The sequence below is a fragment of the Pituophis catenifer genome, unplaced genomic scaffold (assembly GCF_029215685.1).
Source record: "Pituophis catenifer annectens isolate HBS135680 unplaced genomic scaffold, rPitCat1.0.hap2 SCAF_7, whole genome shotgun sequence".
NCBI lineage: Eukaryota > Metazoa > Chordata > Lepidosauria > Squamata > Colubridae > Pituophis > Pituophis catenifer.
In genome coordinates, this window is record NW_027256887.1 from 77,959,046 (window position 1) to 77,981,154 (window position 22,109).

General features: G+C 41.0%; 1 protein-coding gene across 3 annotated transcripts in view; it reads right to left on the minus strand.

Annotated features, from left to right (window-relative positions):
- The window catches only part of MICAL3 (microtubule associated monooxygenase, calponin and LIM domain containing 3), a 195,125-nt gene that overhangs the window by 118,817 nt on the left and 54,199 nt on the right, over window positions 1-22,109 (minus strand). For all 3 annotated transcript variants that reach the window (XM_070947144.1, XM_070947143.1, XM_070947142.1), the window contains exon 2: window positions 377-756. In XM_070947144.1, the coding sequence (XP_070803245.1) occupies window positions 377-640 (264 nt within the window). In that variant the 5' untranslated portion in view covers window positions 641-756. The remainder of the gene's footprint in view (window positions 1-376; window positions 757-22,109) is intronic.

Below are 22,109 nucleotides of genomic sequence, written 5' to 3' on the forward strand. Positions count from 1 at the left end.
TTTTTCCTCTGAAAACATAAACACCTTTTTCACTGTTTGATTACAATGAAGTAAAACGGGAATTAGTAATGAATTTTGATTTTGGGTTTTACCGATTAGACTGATGCATCCTTATAGAAATGGCTGGTTTATATTACTATGAAAAAACAAAAAAAAGTTGTGATTTGATTTTAATGCCTTATTTTACTGCAACAGAGAGAGTTGGAAGTCAATGCTTCTTTTTCTTTTTCCTAATCCTTCCTCACTCTTCTTCCCATGCTTTGGGAAGCTAAAGTTTGTTACTTCAGTTCATCCACACATGATTAACTATATAGCGTATGGAAGCCATTCTCATAAGTAGGACTCAAAGAAACGTAAGCCATTTTGCCATGCTCACCTTCGTGTTGGCGCACACTTTCCCCTTCTTATACTCTTTGTGGCAGCCCCTCTTATCCAACTTGGCCCAAAGAGCTTTAGCTTTCCAATAACTCAACTTGGATTTGAGCTTGTGGTAGAAAGTACGGTAATCCTTGGGCTTCAGCTCCAAATAATCACAGAGCTCTTGAAAGGCTTTCAGAGTCCCTTTGCAGGTGGAAGCCTGGACAAATCGGTCAAAAAGGACATGGGCCTGGTTCATCTTTCCATTAATCCCCTCCTCCATGCTTCCAGTTGGGCCAGGGGTTCCCCCGGCAGCTGATCCGTTCCAGTCTGCCTGTCTTCTGGTCCACTATTTTGCTCATCAATAATTGCTTCTTTTATTCCATAAGAATAATTAATCTAGAGAAAGGAAAAGGGAAAAAAAAGATTACTAGATAGGCACAGATGGATTTATATCTACATTCACATCCTGTCATTAGCATTAAAAAAAAACCCCACTCAGCTTATATCTGTTAAACAGAGGGAAGGGCACATAAAGATCCATTCTGAATAATAAGACCATATGTTCTGCCTTCTATCACATCCTTAATTGCATTAAGCAGAGATTTCATGTTTTTAGCAAGATAAAGAGTAGGAATTCTGAAAGATTCCCTCTTCTTGATGACACCCCTTAGATATTGGAACACTACTATCATATTACCCCTAGTCCTTCTTTTCATTAAGCTAGACATTACAAGTTCTATCCAGCAGCATTCCAGGAGTGAAATCCAGCAGGTTCTGGAGAACCGGTAGCGGAAATTTTGAGTAGTTCGGAGAACTGGCAAATACCACCTCTGGCTGGCCCCAGAGTGGGGTGGGGATGGAGAATTTGCAGGATCCTTCCCCTGGAGTGGGGTGGGAATGGAGATTTTGCAGTATCCTTCCCCTGCCATGCCCACCAAGCCACGCCCACAGAACCGGTAGTAAAAAAATTTGAATTTCACCACTGCATCATTCATATAATAAACCACCAGCAAAACCTTCTTTAGGAACGTACAAGCAAACAAGGTGTTGCCATAAGTGTGGGTTAGTTCAAATATGCTGCTTAATTTTGGTCAGTGCAATTACAATTTACAAATCAACTTCAAATTACGGTTTTATATGGGTTATGATCAATCTCTGGAGTCAGTATATCTTCAGGCATAATGCTAAACTATAGCTACAAAACTACTAGAATATATACCTACATATAGTCACTAACTTTGTGAGGCATTTGGTTTTTTTAATACCATATTTAAGGAATATATTAAAATAGCAGAGGATGTATTGAGCCTCCCAGGCAGAGAAACTTCCACAAATGATGGGGTTGTTATTTGTTCTGTACCAAATTCCCTTTTGACTTGCAATATGTGCCAGTTGAAAAACCAAAGATTATATACATTACAGAGCCAGCAATCCAATTTTACCCACTTAATATGCTTTGAAAATGAGTTACCCATGCTGCATATCCCACCCACTTCCTGAAACAAATCCTAGACTAATTACATGACAGATTAGCTATTGTCCATTGTCCAGACATAAAAGTGCAGCTGTGTTGAATAAATTCCCCAAGCACTACCTTTACATTGTCCCTTTCCCTCTATAAATATCAATATACATATACATATAAATTTGTCTAAGGTGTATCTGCCTTCCATTGAGGATCTGTATACTGCACGAGTCAAAAAGAAGGCTGTGAAAATATCAACAGACCCCTTACATCCTGGACATAAACTGTTTCAACTTCTACCCTCAAAAAGACGCTATAGAGCACTGCACACCAAAACAACTAGACATAAGGACAGTTTTTTCCTGAATGCCAGCACTCTGCTTAACAACTAATTCCCACAACACTGTCAAATAATTTACTAAGACTGTATTACTAGTATTCTTCTCTTCCTTACTAGTATCTACCTCTTCTCACTTATTACTATAACCATGTTGCTTGCATCTTTCAATTATATTTTTTGTTTCCTAATACGATTTGATAGCTTATTAATAATCTTGACTATCACTAAATGTTGTATCTTTTTATTCTTGATGAATGTATTTTATTCTCCTTATGTACACTGAGAGCATATACACCTAAGACAAATTCCTTGTGTGTCCAATCACACTTGGCCAATAAAGAATTCTATTCTATTCTATTCTATTCTATTCTATTCTATTCTATTCTATTCTATTCTATTCTATTCTATTCTATTCTATTCATTAAGGTATTGAGGCAGATGAATTATATATACCGGTATATACAAAATGAAGGTACCTTAAGAAAGTAGAAGTAAGCCTTGATGTTTTATTCATACCATAATGAATCTTGGCATTTCTTTAGCATGAAGCGCAAACTGGCTTTTGCAGCAAAGGTAGGAAATCTGTAACAAGAGGGCTGCTTGAGCCTGGGATGTGGGAAGGGGGTCAAAAAAGTCAAGATGTCTGCAACAGCGCAAAATCTGATCTCTTTGGTACACATGTCATATATTTACATACAAAAGGAGCGAGGCTTCAACTGCTTGGGTACCATCATAACTTTCTGGATGACCCTAGCTCAGGGGTGTCAAATTCGTGTCGTCATGTCATCGTCAACGTGATGTATCGTGACTTTTTCCCCCTTCACTAAACTGGGGGTGGGGGTGGCCGGCGCATGACGCATCCAGCCCGCGGGCCGCAAGTTTGACACCCCTGCCCTAGCTTGAGGACTATCTCTGACAAGCACTGAAAATCTGTGGTTTTCTAGCATTCTATGTCAGGAAACATGAGAAAACTATAATACAGGTCTTAAAATAGTCTCAGACAAAGTTTAGAAAGCTTTTAACTTCTCCCCCCAATCTCTGGAAGATAAAAACAAAAATCTTTTTAAGCTAGCCATCTGCATAAAAATCCCACCCACTACAGGTCTCAGACCTTCTCTGAAATATGTGGCCTGCAGCTACCAAACAGTTCCCCATCCTTGCTCTAGGTTTTAACATTACAGTATTTGTAAACCAAATCACTATGGTTGATAGGGTTGACTAGGCCTTAAAAATCCTGGCTCAGCGTTCACACAAAGACAGCACTATGTTCCTTTATCAGAGTGCCTCTGGCAACGGACACATTTTTTTCCTGCAAAGTTATTCAGTAAAACCTAATGTATACAAAAAAACAAATGCCTAAAGTTGTGCAAAGCATTCAAAAGGGCTCTTTCAAAAGGCACCTCTTTTTGAAGCATTAAAGCGCCCGCATCCTTTTTAAAGCTTAGTAAGATGGTTTAGCAGCTTTTCCTGGTTATCTCCACATCTATGTCCCAGGTGCAAATATCCCTTCCACTGGGACTCCCAAGCAAGTGAAGTAGTTGTGCATGCCCATGCATATATAAGAAAAGGCAACCAGAGACAACTTTTGAAGCAGCAACAACAAACTGTGTAAAGATGCAGCTGTGTTAATGCTGCGAAGAAAATTGCTCAATTGTATTGCCATGCTGCACAAAGCTTGTTTTTCAACTGCTCTGTGTAGCACAAATTGTTATCACTATAAATTCACACTAACAAGTGAGCAAAAAATAACATCAGCTATCTGTTTCCTCTCTTCTAGCAGTTGTTTATAATCTAAGATAAAAAACCCACTTTGAATTCTGTGTTTTTTTAAAAATATAATCAGAAACCAATAATTATTATCGTTTAAATGAGTTTGCCCTGTTTCAAAAGATTCTGGGCAAGAACAACAACAATGAACAACTCTGGGTAAGTATTCTAAATCTTCCGATCCATATTAAAGATTGTGTTTTCCCGGAAACCCTGTCTGCATGTACTTCCAAACCTCTTTAGTGTGTCAAGTTACACTTATGCCCTTCTACTACAAGATAAAACACTTTATGTATTAATAGGGACCATAAACCAAAGAACACTTAGCAATTAAGTACCAAGAGAAATCTACAGACCAAATTCAAAGCTAAATTTAGCACATCTGCATCTCCTGCTACATCTTGTTTTGGGAGAAGGGGGAAAAGACACTTTGCCTAACCTGGATGCTATAATAAAGTGTATGTAAAACAATTTCAAAGGAGATTAAAACAAAAAGGCCTGGAATTCACTCATCTCAGAAAGCTGAATCTTCAATAGAATCTCCCCCAGTGTATTCAGCCCATCTTTTACTTTTATGATCCACCAACCGAGGCTAACCCTTCAGACATCTGTGGAAATGAACTCTAATCTATTCTAGAAAAAACTCTGCCAAAAGAAATCTGATCATCTTTATGGATAACACTGGATCCCTTGGCTAACCACAGAGATGAGCACCGCTCCCTAAAATCGGACATGACTGGACATGGAAAATCTGTACCCTTTTTTTGCTGGTGTAGTTTGTTGTGGTCCGCCAGCAGCCTGCGGAGCTGGCAGCGGAGTCGGACAGTGAGGAGGCTGAGGAAGAACATGGGCCAGTCCTGGAGTCTGGAGAAGGCCCGGACCAAGGCTCTGCGTTGAAGGCAGAGATGGGGCCAGGGCCATCTGGGAGTGATGTGTGGACTCCGGAGCCTCCAAAGGCTGACAGTAGAGAGGTAGAGGAACAGGAAGAGCCTGTTCCTAGTGCACGCATGAGAAGAGTTGCCAGAAGGCAAGAGCAGCTAAAACAAAAAAGGATGACTTGGGAGTAGGGCCAAGAGATGATTGGCCCCTCCCATAAGGCTTAAAGCCATAAGGCTTAAAAGCTTACAGAGCCCTGGTGGCGCAGCAGACTAAAGCACTGTTATTAACACCAGCTGCCTGCAATTACTGCAAGTTCAAATCTCACCAGGTTCAAGGTTGACTCAGCCTTCCATCCTTTCTAAGGTAGGTGAAATGAGGACCCAGTTTGTGGGGGCAATAAGCTGACTTTGTATAAATATACAGAAGTATGAAGGCTATTGCTTAACGCATTGTAAGCCGCCCTGAGTCTCTGGAGAAGGGCAGCATATAAATCAAATTAAAAAAAAAAAAGACCAGCAACGGCTCTTGGGCTCTTTGTCGGAAAACAACATTGATAGATTTGTTACTTGTCTTGCTGCATTTATTTCTTGTCGGCGTCTTCTGCTTCTGAACTTTTGCCAAGAAAAGCCTTTGGCAGGTTGCCTAATTAGACCGAGGTTGGTGATAAGGCTGAAAACTTGTGTTATGAAGAATTTGTTTTGAATTACTTTGGACTACGCTGAGATTGAGTTCTCAGCTGTTCTAATAAAGTCTGTTTGTTTTCGAACTGTTTGCGTCTGATAATACCTACTCGGGCCTAGGTCACAACAGTAGTACTCAAAGCTTTGCATGATGCAAACCTCAACGGGGCTGTCAAGAATTCCAGAAAAAGATTGGAAATTCTGTTAGTGGGAAAACTAACTTGTCATATACAACCTATCTTCCATAATTTCCATCCTCCTCCCAAGAGGAGGCACCCTCCCCCCCCCCCCTTGAATCCCAAGGGCAGGAAGTGAGATGGGAGGGAGACACATCTGCTCAGTTTTCAAGGTACTGCTTATGCATGTCTGGGCTGGATGTTACTGTGAGCCTGCAACACCTTGCATACTTTGTCCTAGCACTGACTCAGAGCTTCTACATATTCCTTGGTCTATGCATTGGAAAGGAGGAAGAAAGGAAAGGAAAGGAAACAGATGGATGTTTAATCCATGAGGAAAGACGCAGGAAGAACCCTTTTCCTCTGTACAACTGCTAGTAAGTACTTGTCCTTGACTCATGACTCCATGTGCCTCTCGGGTTCCAGAACAAAAGGAACTACCAACAAAAGACTATATAATATATGAGGACAGACAGCAAAAAGTCCCTAAAAGATTACTGCCAACCAGGTGTTGTTGTTCTTCTTAGGAAAAACAGCTGTGTTTTGCAGCATCGCTTAACGAACTTAAAGGAAATGCAGAATGTTAACTTTTCTCCACACGAATCTACTCAATACTTAGCACTCCACAGGCAGCATATTGAGAATCGCTGCTGTATAATGCAGTCAACCAGGTTAAAAAGGTGAAAGGATCAATATACAGTCTTAGAAGCCTGCTGGACATTTTCTGATTTAAAACGAAAAGACTGGGTCAGAGGCCCATAGCATTCCAGTGAGATCATTTGTAATAGAATAGCAGAGATCAAAGAAAGTCCACTTTCCATCCACTCCACAACAAGATATGCCACTAATGTGCTTCCTTCTTTTTGTTTCAGATAGCTGGTGAAACACCTTTTTAATACTTTGGTGTGCTGACATCAAAAGATTTCCAGTTGCAAAGTGCAAGGCCACCAGGCAGTCCAAGAAAAGCAGCCTAATTCTTTCCACTTCTCTATGATAGCTTTGTGAATTATAAATATAAGTATGGCAGATGTGCTGCCTATAATCACTAGGGGGGGAAAGGAAAGAAAAGAGGAATGTACTGTAAACTATCCATAATTATCAGGCAGAATGTTGCAGTCTGGCAGAAGTAATGTATTTGTTTTAAACATTTATATAAACAAACACAAAGCCAATTCAAGAGGCTCAAAATGATGAGGACATCCATGCCTTGAAAGCTGAGCTACGTAAACTATGGTTCAGGCCTGCCCAGATGTTACGCTGCCTAAGAGGATGTACAGAAAGACACACCTTAGTTGAGTTCTACAACAAACACAAGAGGGAATATTTATTTATTTATTGGTTCAATTTATATGCTGCCCTTCTCCGGAGACTCAGGGCAGCTTACATTGCATTAAGCAATAGCCTTCATACTTTTGTATATACCTGCTTAGTAGGGCTTTCGGCCCTCCTAAGCAGTGTTCTTTTTTATACAAAGTCAGCTTATTACCTCCACAATCCTGGTCCTCATTTTACCTACCTCGGAAGGATGGAAGGCTGAGTCAACCTTGAGCCTGGTGAGATTTGAACTTGCAGTAATTGCAGGCAGCTGGCAGCTAAGTGCTACTTAACAGCACTTTAGTCCGCTGAGCCACCAAGGCTCCTTCTATGGCAAGAAGAAAATTATATGGAGACCTTGGTGCTCTCTGAGCTTGGTTACTTTCTCGCAGACGTTTCATCACCCAACTAGATAACACATTCAGTGCTAGCAGGGATTGGGGTTTCTCCCTGTTTATATACAGTTGCTTGCTCTGTCATGTTGGGAATACTGTTTTCTTCTTGGTAGTTTCTTGATTAGAGTGTATTTTACTGTTTATCTGATTTGGCAGTTTGTTGATTGGGTCTACTAATTGATTGTTGGTCTGGTATTAATCATGGTGTTAATCCTAGCTTATATGGGTGTTGATGATGAATCCATACCAGATCCATACTTTTGGTTATATGCATGGGAGTACTATAATTTCTAGACACTGCATTACAGTCTTACTTTGAATTCTGAGAGTGGTAATCCCCGGATATTCCTCTGATTTGTTAGTGTATTTGTCTATTGTAAAAAGGAAACAAAAAGACCAGAACTCCTTTTCACCAGCAATCAACACCCAGATGCACTACATCAAATAGTAAACAACAGTCTTCTTCTGAAAAAACCACTCCCAGCAACCCACTGTATATAAACAGAGAGCAAACCCCACTCTCTTCTAACACTGAAGATGTTATCTCGCTGGGTAATGAAACATCTGCAAGAAAACAATTAAGTTAACAAGTTAACCAAGGACTCAACAATTCAACCTCTATTCAATTTGTTGAATAGAGTATTCAACAAATACTCTATTGATAGAAATTACAGGCAAACTAACCTACTGTTCAGGTAAAATTAATTAAAATAGCCAATATTTATCAAATATTATCATCATGAATCCTACTAACAATACAGTATAGCATTGTTTCTTAACCTCAACAAGTTTAATGCTAACTCTTTTAACTCTGATTCTCACTTTCAACTTGCAAAGTTTAACCTTGTTTTTCAATACATTTTAACTGTGCTTTAAATCATGTTTTTATATTATTTTATTATGTTTGTTTGTTTGTTTGTTTGTTTGTTTGTCTGTCATATTTCTATGCCGCCCACTCTCCGAGGACATTTTATTTAAATTTACACTATGGAACAACTTATCATAAGTTCAAGAGTTGTTAATTATAACAAAAAAATAGAAATGTGATTTTAAAGCAACAAAAACACCCAACACATTAGAGAGGTTAGAGGATTTTGCTCAAGTCAACCCCAGAACATGATTTTGAATTGTACAACTTAATTGTATGATTTTGGATCTGTCACTTTTTCATGGAGGACTGCTATGCTATCAGGATAAAATGAGACAACTATGTATGGAGTTCATAGCTGTCTTAGAAGAAAATTAAAGAAAAATATAACCAATAAATAAATAATCTTAACATCACCAAAAGCAAATTAAAAGCAATCAGCAATAAATTACTTCAGGACGGAATCTCAAAACATTGGTATCACAACTGAAAAAGCCCTGCATATCAAGTTAATAAATAACAAATGCTTCCTATGGCAGGATTACACAACACCTAACATATTCAGTGTTCATCCTTAGGACACTTCACAATGTTGCTTCAACAAGACATTGGTCTGGCTTAAATTCAGTGTTCTTTGTGGAACATATTTCATCATTAAATGCCAACCTTCTCTAATCTGGTACTCTCTGGAAGTATTGGCTTTCCAGTCTCCAAATTCTCAGCTGTTGGAAATTATGGGAAACCAGTTGTTAGATCCTGGAGGCAGAGGTTTTTCCTCTATCAAAACTTTAAGTATGAATTGTTTAACCCAGAGGTCTTCAAACTTGGCAGCTTTAAGACTTGTGGACTTCAACTCCCAGAATTCTCCAGCCAGCTATGCTTGAAGTTGAAGGGAGTTGAAGTCCACAAGTCTTAAAGCTGCCAAGTTTGAAGGCCTCTGGTTTAACCAATGTTGCTGAAAAAATAAAGAACACTTCAGAAATGGGTTGAAAGGGTGTCTCATTCTTCAACCACTTACTGGCAGTGTTCACTAAGCTAAGGAAGGAAAAACATATAGTAAGGACGCAGCTTGTTTCTCTTCTTCTTGCCCCAGTTTTCAGAAGAGTAGGTAAAGAACTTTGAACATACAATTTGGTAACAATTTCTAAGCCAACACACTATTGTTTATAGGTAGCTTATTTGGGTCCCGTAAACCAAAGCAGTATGGATGATTTGGAAAAAGGGGAGAAAGCAAGGACTGAGCAACGGTATGAATCAGAATCCTGAATGTTTATACTGCAATTGAGCAAGCCAGAATTCAGTTTATTCTTATATGAAAGCATAGCTATTACATCTTTCAATGTATTACCCACAATGACATCTGGCAGCTTTCCAATCATGGATGGAAAAATGTGGAAAGTTCCTGCAATGAATATCCAGTTAAAACAGGCTGAGCATGTAGGTGTGGCCACCTAGCCATCTTTCCATTTATGTAGGAAGAACATCAAAAGCTGAACTGTGTGTTGAGTTTCCTTCCAATTTTTATACAACAGAAGAGAACAGGTGATCTTTGCCAACTCTGTTGTGGACTTTGTGCCTGGAGGCTCATTCTGACCTGCTTGCATGAGTCACATTCTAAGTAATCATAACCACACTATGCGCACAAAGACTGTGCTGATCCCTCCAAGAAAAATGGAAAAAAAGCTACCAAGGGTTAGGACATCTCTTGCTGCTAGATGTTGCCTTATAAGAGCACATGGAAATCAGTTAGGGAGCTAAAAATAAATGCAGAAAAAATATTTTCTTCTAAGTGCACCAAGAAATAGACTTGGGCTGCCGTTAAAAACTTCACTGCTGAAATGGGTCTCAATCAGTGAACTAAAAAAAAAAAAACCCAGTTCAAAATGTATGTCTGTTTATTACTAAGTTCTAGTCCCTCCCTCTGGAGAATGAGACCACCAATTTTAAGTATGAGTATAGGGAGCATTACTGACTTGAATGCTGCTTACAAAGTAGATCCCATGATCTCAATGAAAGACGGGAGGAGGATCATATGATGGATGCTTTGTTGTGGTCAAGGCATTCAGTTGCTTCTGACAGAGCTATGGTATAGAGCAGCTCTTCAGCATGTGCCAAGATCCACAACCAGGAGAATGTTTCTATCCACCCCGCAAATTTCCTTCACAAAACAATGTCAGCATCCTAGGAAGATGCCTCTGCTAACATGCTCTTGCTAACATACAAACATATTTCTATTTGGAAGATTTCATTGTTTTCAATACGGCATGCATTGAGAAGATGGAGCCATGACTTTCACAGGTGCAGCTTAGGAGAACAATCCGAAGAAAGAATAATTACAACCTGCCTGCCTTCCATAGAAAACCTGTATATTTGCGCAGGTCAAAAGGAGGGCTGAGAAGATATCTGCAGGCCTCTCACATCCTGGACCAGGGTCAGCAACCTTAAACACTCAAAGAGCCACAAAGGTCCTCACCGGAAACCCCCGTTCAATTCTGGAGCCGACCGGAAGTCCAGTTCCCCTACCATAGAGTCTCTTCCTAGCGCGGCATCCTTTTTCCTGTACCTGTCCTAACCGAAAGCCCTATCAATTGTGGAGCCGACCAGCAACAGGGAGCCGCAGCAGAGGGATGAAAGAGCCACATTTTTTATTTATTTTATTTTATTTTGAATTTGTATACCGCCCTTCTCCCTGAGGACTCAGGGCGGTGAACAGCCAGATAAAAACATCAGATACAAATATTAAAACACATTTAAAAATATATATAGATTTGGCCCCATTAATTAAAACGATAAGCGAAACAGAACAATTAAAAAACCCTTAAAAAGAAATTAAGCCAGCCCGGCTTGTTGAAAAAAGAAAGTTTTAAGGGCACGGCGGAAGGCACTGAGGTCATGGATTCTCCTTATCTCAGGGGGCAACTGATTCCAGAGGGTAGGTGCCCCCACAGAGAAGGCCCTCCCCCTGGGGGTCACCAGCCTGCATTGTTTGGCTGATGGCACCCCGAGGAGGCCCTCTCTGTGGGAGCGCACGGGTCGGTGGGAGGTCGTCGGTGGCAGTAGGCGGTCTCGAAGATAGCTAGGCCCTATGCCATGGAGCACTTTAAAGGTGATAACCAACACCTTGAAGCGCACCCGGAAGACCACCGGGAGCCAGTGCAGTTCACGCAGGAGCGGTGTTACATGGGAGCGCCACGCTGCTCCCGTCACTACCCGCGCTGCTGCGTTCTGGACCAGTTGGAGCCTCCAGGTGCTCCTCAAGGGGAGCCCCATGTAGAGAGCATTGCAGTAATCAAGGCGAGAGGTTACGAGGGCATGAGTGACTGTGGCTCCAGAGCTGCAGGTTGCTAACCCCTGTCCTGGACATTAACTGTTTCAACTCCACCCCTCAGGACGACACTACAGCATTGCGAGTCAAAACAAAACCTAGACACAGGGACAGTTTTTTCCCTTTAAACCATCACTTAGCTGAACACCTAATTCTCACAGCACTGTCTAACATCAATATGTATTTATCCACATAGTATGGCTGTAGTATTATAATTTTATCATTCTTATTTATCCTTCTTACTCCCAACTCTGATTATTATTATTCTATTGCTTTGCTTGTACACCGAGAGCTTTTGCACCGGAGACAAATTCCTTGTGTGTCTAATCACACTTGGCCAAATCAACTTATTCTGTTCTGTTCTAATCAATTCAATTCAATTCACTTTCCGATGGCTAAAGATAATGGGAGACAAAGTGCAAACAGCTATATTAAGGGAGGCTATTTCAGCCTTTTCGTTTCACACACTATCCACACTCCTGTCTCACATTCTATCAGCCCAGATTCATTCTTGGTATCTGGCCTTTAAATAGGCAATTTGCCATGATATATTTTTTTTTGCACAGAAAAGAGGTGCAATGCATTTTTACAAGAAAATGTTGATTGCACACAATCTTCCTAAAGAAAATCGAAAAACGTGGGGCGTGGCCGAAAAACTATGACTCAGTCTCTAGGCAGACTGTAACAACCCATGTCTGGACGATGCCACAGCTTCACTGGAGAAGGTTAGATAGTGTCACTGACGAAATAAACATGAATTTGGGCAAAGTTCGGGAGACAGTTGAGAACGGGGGGGGGGGGGCAAGCATGCTGTGGTCCATGGGGTCGTGAAGAATCAGACATGATTTAGTCACTAAACGACAACACACATAATTTTCTTGATTAGCGATTTGAATACTGGAAAACCATGCCCTTCCCCCATGCAACTGGCCTCTACGTTGGCACTCTTTTGTAAAGAGCTCTGAAAACTGGCTGCTTCCCAAGGCTAGAGTGGGTTGTGGATCCCGTTTTTTTTAATGGCTGTTTTTTAGATAGCATTTGGTGGCGTTTTTCTTTTTAAACTGAGTGGCACGATCGCTTTTACTCTATATTGCCCGGAGTCATTGCGGAATTGAGTGGCCTAATTAATTAAAGAGTATTTTCCCCCTGAGTGGGTTTTTAATTTATTTCCATTTTAAATCAATCCCAGCCTGAATTTACCGTCTTCTCTATGGCTCTACCATGCTTTTATCCTTGCTTTACAAAAGTGATTATTTTCTATCCTGGCTCTTAATCAGTATGCCATGTATGAGCTTAAAAAAAAAATAGAAGTAAGGTTAGGTTCAAGCTGAGCTTGGCTCCTAGTGAATGTATGGTCACAACCACACAGTTTTCTTGGCAACAGTTTTAAAGGTTTTTTTTTTTTTTTCTTTTCTGGGATATGTTTCAACTTTCTAGCCTAGTCTTTAGCCAGGTATTCCCGAGAATCTTTCAAATGCTAAATAGGCCCAGACCTGCTTATCTTTCAAAACCAGATATGGTCTGCCAGGTGATGCCATCTGCTGAGATAACAAGCAACCAATTCTTTAATTTACCCAATCCCATCCAGGAGAGGGCAGTCACACCTATACACAGGTAAAAGTAGTAAGTATTAATTTCGCAAGCAGAGATCAGAGAGGCAACCAAGTTCCAGTTACGGCAACAAACTGGACAATTTATTTGTATGTATTACTCAATTCATGCCCCATTTTTCTTTTTATTCCCGTGCGACTTACAAACAATAAAAAACGCAACGTACAAAACAGAACTAAAGTAATACAATTAAAATCAATGAATAAGGTAGCTGACAACTAAAAGCTTTGAGAAAGGGATGTATTTTCAATACCTTCCTAACTGATGACACAAGAGAAGCCAAAGAAAGTCTTTTAAGAAGCCTGCTCAATAACCTGAGAGCCATAAAAAGCCCTTTCTTGTGTATCCCATAGATGAGCTTCTGGCACTGGAGACGTTCGTCTGCCGGTGTCAGTAACCAGACAGATCATAAGATGAGAAATGGTCTGGAACAGCAGTCACCAACTGGTGGTCCGTGGACCACTGATGGTCCGTGAGAAAATTTGGGGGGTCCGCAGAAAAATTATATGTATTTTTCATATTGCACTAAATCAGGGGTCCTCAAAGTACGGCCCCTGGGCCAGATACGTGCAATGAACATTTGCGTTGCTGTGGAGAGTCTCCCCCTTCGGGGACTTTTTGTGTGAATTGGAGTGGGGCAGAAATTCCAACTTGGGGTCCGCTTCAGCCTCCTGGTGCAGGGCTTTGGGCAAAGGCTGGAGGGAAGTGCCGCTGGTGGTGAAGAGCCAGAGGGTCTTGTTCCAGTGGGACTGCATCATGGTCTGGAATTGGCTGACCATTTCAGCCCATTGAGCCTCCAGGCGCCTGTACCAGGCCTTGCACTCCCGCAGGTCTTCCCTCTGCTTGGAAAGTGTATGCTCCTAGTCCTCAGTGAGATGCTTCTGCTAAGCTTCCTTCTCAATCAGATCCAATTTGAACTGAGCTGTTTTGCCAACTCTTTCTCATGGTGGCTGCTTATCTCTAATAACTGCTTCCTGTTGGGGCACTAAGGAGTCTGGGCGGGCAGGCAAGGAGGGGCTGGGAGAGGAGGGGCGAGTAGAGAAGAGGCGATCGCGCGCGAAGCATGCACACAAAGAGAACCGGTAGTAAAGCCGGTTAGAACCCACCCCTGGAGCTAGGAAGTGTGCCTTTTCGGTGGCAACCACTCTCTATGGAACATCTTGCCCCCTGAAGCTTGTCAGGCTCCCACCCTTCTAGCTTTCCATTCAATCTTAAAGACCTGGCTTCAGTGGTGAAATCCAATTTTTTTTACTACCGGTTCTGTGGGCTTGGTGGGCGTGGCTTGGTGGGCATGGCAGGGGAAGGATACTGCAAAATCTCCATTCCCACCCCACTCTAGGGGAAGGATACTGCAAAATCCCCATTCCCTCCCCACTCCTGGGGGAAGGATATTGCAAAATCTCCATTCCCACCCCACTCTGGGGCCAACCAGAGGTAGCATTTGCTGGTTCTCCGAACTACTCAAAATTTCCGCTACCGGTTCTCCGAACTACTCAAAAGTTCTGCTACTGGTCCTCCAGAACCTGATGGATTTTATTCCTGCCTGGCTTTCCCCTCAAGTGTTGGGAGATTAGACAATGATACGTTTGCCTGGACTGGCACCAGCTTTCTGTTTTTTACTTTTCTAAATGTTTTATGTTTTGAGTGTATTTTACAGTTGTTAAAGTGATTTTATTGGGAGCCGCCCAGAGTTGTCTGAAATATGGGCAGCCATATAAATATTTTAAATAAAACAAACAAATTTATGTTTTCCAACTTTCGCTAGAGCTGATTTTTTTTTCCCCTTGCCAGGTCTCTTTTAATACTTGGCAAATCAATGCTTTCATCCAGCAGCATTGAGTTCTGGATGTTTTATGAGCAATTGACCTGACATTAAAAAGCAGGAACTGTAGTCTGCAGGGGTGAAATCCAGCAGGTTCTGACAGGTTCTGGAGAACCAGTAGCGGAAATTTTGAGTAGTTCGGAGAACCAGCAAATACCACCTCTGGCTGGCCCCAGAGTGGGATGGGAATGGAGATTTTGCAGTATCCTTTCTCTGGAGTGGGGTGGGAATAGAGATTTTGCAGTATCCTTTCCCTGCCACGCCCACCAAGCCACACCCACAGAACCGGTAGTAAAAAAAAATTGGATTTCACCACTGGTTCACTGTATCACCTAAGTTTCCTTGGTTAAACTCAGCCTGAAAGGATAGAGAGTCAACCACGAATTCATCCTATTCCCTGCAACAGCCACATTACAATCTCTAATTATCTCTCTCTTTGCCAGCTCTTACTCCACCAGATAAGTGCACTAACATACCAGGAATCAAAATACTTGCATTTTATTATGCTAAGAGCCTGACTCCATTAAAAGATCCCGAGCCCCATCATCGTGAGGGATAACATTACCATTTTAGGCAACTTTAAAAGCATTTAAGGCATCTCTGTATTCTTTATAACAACTTCCACTGGACTTAGTGCAAGAGAAATGAGACTGAGAAATATTGACTTGATCTGAACAGTCCATTAAGGCACGGCTTATTAACTATAGTTTATTGAATAAATCACAACTTGCCAGGATGACAGCAATTGTAAACTGTGGCTTACGTGATTAGATTCACGTATAATATTAACCCAAAACAAAACATATCGCATGAAGACCAAGATTCATCTGGGAACTATCGGCTTCCCTAAGGCCACCTGTTTAAATTAGAAAGGTGAAACCTCAAGAAAATAAGGTGTAATTAACTAATTTTCTCCAGCTGCATATTCAGCGCACAATTCAAGTATATTATGATGATTGGGCTAATTGCCTTTATCTCATTCCTTAAAGCACTCATAGGTTAAACCCATAAAGCAACCTGAATTACACGATCCTCAGAGTGCATCTTGAAGACCGAGCGATAGCATCTCTCTCACTTTGTTTATTCCAGTTTTGGATTATTAAATCCACACCACACCAAATCAATTATCTAAACATCCATCCGTCTCTGTTCCCGTAATTTTTATTTATTTATTTATTTTTTAAAAGAAAAAGCAATGCCCTCATGGAAACCAGAAGATCAAGCAAAGCAATTAGGAACAAATTTGCTAGGCTTTTACATTCACCGCTCTTTTAAGTCAACCACACTTTACCACGTTTCCTCAGTGGTGGGAGTGACCAAGAATTCCAGAACACAAATCTTGTTTTGTTAGGTTGGTGCTGTATCAATCCTCCCCTGTCTTGCCAAGGCAGATTCTGAGGCTTTGTTAGCCGGGTTAACAAAACAAATTATTTTCCCATGAAGCACTCTCGTAGGACTGGCAAGGGCCATGCAGTTTCTCTTTGGAAATTGCTTGCTGCAATTTCTTGTGCAAACAGCACTCTATAGAAGCCTTGACCTAGATTCGGCAAAAGTAACAGCTGATTATGACCAGAGTTTCTGCTTCAGAGGACAGTTACCAGTGTTCGTGCACTGTTCAAGCACTTAAAAATAGCAACTGGGCAGCGTGTTCTCCTCCCAGCTTGGACACCTGACTCCGACTTGAGGCTAGAAGTAACTTTCATTCACAGGGACACCAGACCAGTGGTGAAATCTGAATCGGTTTGACACCGGTTCGCTGGCCATACATGCGCTGTGAGCACCAAATGCATGGTGTGTGCACATGTTCGCTGCGCACATGTGTGCTGCGCGCACATGCACAATGCATGCAAAACACACACTGCACACGCATGCACAGAACACGCCAAACGTGCAGAAAAAGGAGGCTTGGGAAGGTAAATATAACAGCAAGGGGGGGGGAATAGCTGTGCCGCATGATTTAGATTCACTAGAAAGCAGGATTTCCAGCTTTCTAGCAATTTTAAATCGCACAGCACAGCTGATTGTCGGAAATACTGGTTCGGAGGAACCGGTAGGATTTTTTTATAACCGGTTCACACGGACCGATAGTTTTTATCACTAGCGGTTCACCCAAACCGATGCGAACCGGTAGGATTTCACTGCTGCACCATACCTGACTATAAGCTAGACAAAGAACTAAAACTTCAGAACCAGGAGCTAATAAAATCCTATTAGGAAATCAGTTTTGTCAGGAGGTGGCAACAATTTTAGAAGTGTGTCTGTTCCTGCCTGCAGGCATCTCCACGAATGCATCATCTGTCCTTGGAACCACCAGCAGATCCAAGCTAGGACGCCTCCGCATTCCAAGGTTTATGGAAGGCTTGTTGGAAGCGGAATGGGTATTGCAGGTTAAGAAACTTAAAAGGGAAGTTAGGAATTTTATTTAAAACAGCCAAACCTCATTCCTGGCAAGGATAAGAGTGTAAGAGTAAGGAACAAGAACAGCCCTTTAATGGACTTCCAAAATGGTTTTTTGCCTCTCATAGCATCAAATCAAGGATTGTATGGAGCTGAGTAAATAGGCTGGAATCCATTTCACCTGCAGTCTTTACAGATGCATAGGGCGAAGAAGAAAGTTGAGAGATAAAAGGCTAGCTTAAGTGAAACTGCTACATTTTATTATTTCATTATTTATTAAGCTACCTTTCTAGAGACTTGCACATAAATGCAGCCAGTTCCTGTTTAGCAACCCACAATTAGGACCTGCAACTACCATAATTAAGCAATGAAGTTGTTAAGTGGAAAATCACATGACCTTGACCCTGCTTACTTTTCTTCCCCCCACCCCCCACCCCATTTGAAATACTTGACCTTCCTGCACTGGGATAATTAGCAAAAAAGGAAATTAAGATTTGTGTTCGCATTCATTGGAGAGGAAGAGATTACAAGAGAACAAGCAGCCCCACAATGGGAAACACGCTGGGTTGTCTAAATAGTGCCCTTGAATCTGTCGGTTGCACTGTACTCTTTTCATGTGTATTCCCCATTGTGTGCCTACTTACTCTCTTGTAATCCCTTCTTCTCCAATTTCTCCATTCTGCAAGGGGGAAAAAAGGAAAGCAACAGGACAGGCAAAGGACAACCCATACTAACTGTAGGTAGGAGTCCTCAACTTATGACCACAATTGAGTCCCAAATTTCTGTTGCTAAGTGAGACAGTTAAGTGAATTTTGCCCCATTTTACGATCTTTCTTGCCCCAGTTGCTAAGTAAATCCCAGCGGTGGTTAAATTAGTAATACGGAAGTTAAGTGAATCTGGCTTCTCCATTGGCTTTGCTTGTCAGAAAGTCACAAAAGGTGATCCTGGCACACTGGTCATAAATATGAGTCATTGTCAAGAATCTGAATTTTGAGCATGTGGCCATGGGGATGCTGCAACGGTTGTAAGTGTGAAAAACGGTCATAACGTCACTTTTCAGTGCCGTTGTACACTCACTGAACAAACTGTTGTAAGTCGAGGACAACCTGTAAAAGTATTCAAATGGAGGATTTCTCATTCACAAGAATATGTAGCCCAAACTATATCTTGCTTGGGTCTGTCTTTTGAAGAACATGGCCTGAGATTTTTGTAAACCCTGTGGCCTGAGATTTTTGTAATTGGATCATCAGGATTAAAATTGAAGATTGTCTACAAAACACATTGTATCATTGTCTCTCTATTGCAATGATGGAGAACCTTTCTGGCACCGAGTGCCCAAACCAGAAAGCATGTGCATGTGCGCACGCTGGAGCGCTGGAAACCCAAAGACCAGCACATGCCTGTTTTTTTGGCTGTTTTCCGGCCTGTTTTCCAGGCCAAAAATGACCCAAAAACCAGCCTGAAAACAGCCCGAAAAACAGCCTGAAAATTGGCCCAAAAAACAGCCCAGAAAAGGCCTGTTTTTTGGCCTGTTTTCAGGCCATTTTCTGGCACTCCGGCGCCCGCGAAGACCAGCTGGCCAGAAACCAGAAGAGCAGCTGGCGACGGCGTGCGTGCCCACAGAGACGGTTTTGCATGCCACCTCTGGCACGCGTGCCATAGGTTCGCCATCATGGCTCTATTGTATGATTTAACGTGGATGGTTGCCTCAGTTTGGATATCCTAAATCAGGGGTGTCAAACTCACAGCCTGCGGGGCTGGATGCATCACACACTGGCCACACCCATACCCGATTTAGTGAACGGGGGGGGGGGGGGGGAAATCGCAATACGTCACGTGACAATGCCACAACGACGCGAGTTTGACACCCCTGGCCTAAATGGTTTCTTCCAATTCTATACATCTACAGAGCTTCCTCTGCCTGAGCTGGGGTGACCGTATTATCAATGTTCGATTTTCTTTGGGGACAGTTCTAAAGAGAAGCAAGATGCCAGCCACTTCCCTTTCAACTTTTTCTTTAGATTTATAACATGCACTCTCTATATACATCACCACTGCTTTACAATATGTCAACTTCAGGAAGATGACTTTAAAACGTCAATATTTGACTGTAGGGTTTTGCAAGTTGATTCTCTTGCCTCGATACGCAGAAAATGCATCGGATATTATAATATGGAAGGTTTTAGCTCTGAATCGCTGCACTGCTGTTCTTTTCAGGGTTCAGTTTAACTACTTATTATGTGTAGCCTGTACTTATATCAGTGGATGCCTAGGCAAGCAGGGTGAATAAAAAAATGAACCAGTCTGTAGTAGAATCTAGCTTACAATTTAAAAACAAGTCCGTATTCTTTGTTTTTTTTAAAAAATAAGTCTGAATCAAGCTGTTGATTATAGTACAGGCTAATTCCCTACAAAATTGTAGCTAAAATGGAGATAACACTACTTTATTTTCCATAAAAGCACAATTTTGTACTTCACTTTTTGAAGAGTTGTGAAGAATCTTTCACCATATGTTTATGCCTTCCTATAGAATTCACTTGATTCACATACATATGAATTGGGGTGGGGTATATAAATACATGAGTAAAAAACTTGATTGGAAGAAGTTTTGGCACTTCGAGTATCATTCTGCTCTTGAAGCACAAGAAATCCTCACTTACCAATCACCTCATTCAGTGACTGTTCAAAGTTATGACACTGCTGAAAAAATAACTCTACAACCATTTATGATCTCCTCAATGTCCCTCAGTCATGTGGTTGCCAAAATACAGGCAGTCCTTGACTTACAACAGTTCATTTAGTGACTGTTCAACGTTACAACGGCACTGAAAAAAAGTGACAGGACCGTTTTTCACACTTTGCAGCATCCCCCATGGTCATGTGATCAAAATTTGGATGCTTGGCAACGTCAAGCAAAGTGAATGGAGAAGCCAGATTCGCTTATCAACTGTACTACTAACTTAACAACTGCAGGGATCCACTTAACAACTGTGGCAAGAAAGGTCGTAAAAATGGGGCAAAATTCATTTAATAAATGTTTCGCTTAGTAACAGAAATTTTGTGGGATCAATTGTGGTCGTAAGTTGAGGACTACATGTATTTAGTTACTTGGCTGCCTTAGGGAAAATAGACATTCTCTACACTGAGATCTGCTGAATCAATAATGCTGCAAATAATGGTCTATCTATCATGTACATTAAGATATGATCAACCTCATGGTTGAAGGCCTTCTTTGTTTTGTGGCAAATCTTCTGGATCTCTGCTCACTTAGATCCACTACTTGAATGGGCAAAAGCATTCCCCTATTCCTAAATACAACACACAGGCACAATACAAATACAACTGACACAGGACATTGCTTTCTGCCACATCAAACTCTTGTCTAGTCATCCCAGAAGTGTCCACTCTAGTCCCAGTTCTTAAATTCTTCCCACAAAATTTGTTTCCTGATTCTTTGACTCTTGAGTTGCTGGAAACTGCAATGAGATTATTATTTTTTTAGTGAAAAGAACGCATTCTCTTCCTGTCTAAGAAATCTAATCGGGACATGCCTATTGATGGTTTTAAGGTCAACAGCCCATTTAACAGTGCCCATTTATCAGTTTCAGCTGACAGAGTGTATTATTATTTTTTATTGTATACACTGTAATAAAAATCCTACGAGGTATGTATTCTTTGGTCAACTATATCCATGAGTAACCTAAACAGTTCAGTGAGCCTAGAGCAGAAGTGTGACTAGGCACTATATATAGTATTCAAGCAAGCTTACAAACGATTAAGCTGAAAGGATGGTTATAAACCATAACGGCTAAAAGAACTTTTGAGGACTGACAGATATGGAAAGTTCACAGAGCAGTTCCTGATGGAAAAATCAGAGCAACCAATCACATGGCAAATAAAAAAAGTAGTCAGAGCCTTAAAATAATTCAAAAATCTTAAATCAGGAATTGTAGGATAGCATAACTTCCTAAATGCTGATTATATATTAAAGGGTAAAAAAAATGTGTATTTCTAAGTACAATATAATACAGAGATAATCTACAATATTTCTGAAGTACCGGTGGTCCAAAAGATCCAAGTAGGTCAAGAAAAGAGGCAAATGGTTTATTACAGTCCATGGGTATTATCCATGTACTTATTTCCTGAGGGGGTGTTATTCATTTTCAGAATAACCATCTACAGTTGGTTCAACTGAGAAACAGTAAGTGGTTCAGAGCCTGCTGTTCTCAGGAAAATGGCTGCTAATAGTTGTTGTTAGAGGATATAGTCTTGTATTGCTCGTTTTATTGATGGTATTTTTATTGACCAATAATTGAAATAAACTCTTGTCTTTCTGTCAACGTTCTCAATAGTCAAATGAAAATTTCAATCACGTTTTCCTTGTCTGAATTCAACATCTTCACATCTTACTACATCCCCAGATTAGAAGTAGAATATTTGCAAGTCTTTCTCGGAAGTATAATCCAACATTAATTCCAGGATTTGAAAGTCTGATTGTACTGTTTAACTTGGAACTATAGCAGATCCAAGTAATTAAGGTCTCTGACATGATTATATGAAGCACTTTGGAAGGACAGAAAACTGATAATGGTCCTTGGGGGTGGGGAAAAAGTTCTTCTGTTAGATTCTTGGTAAATGACCCTATATTTTGAACCCAAATCAAAGAGGCAAATATGGCTAAGAAGAAATTATTCATGTGATAGATAAAT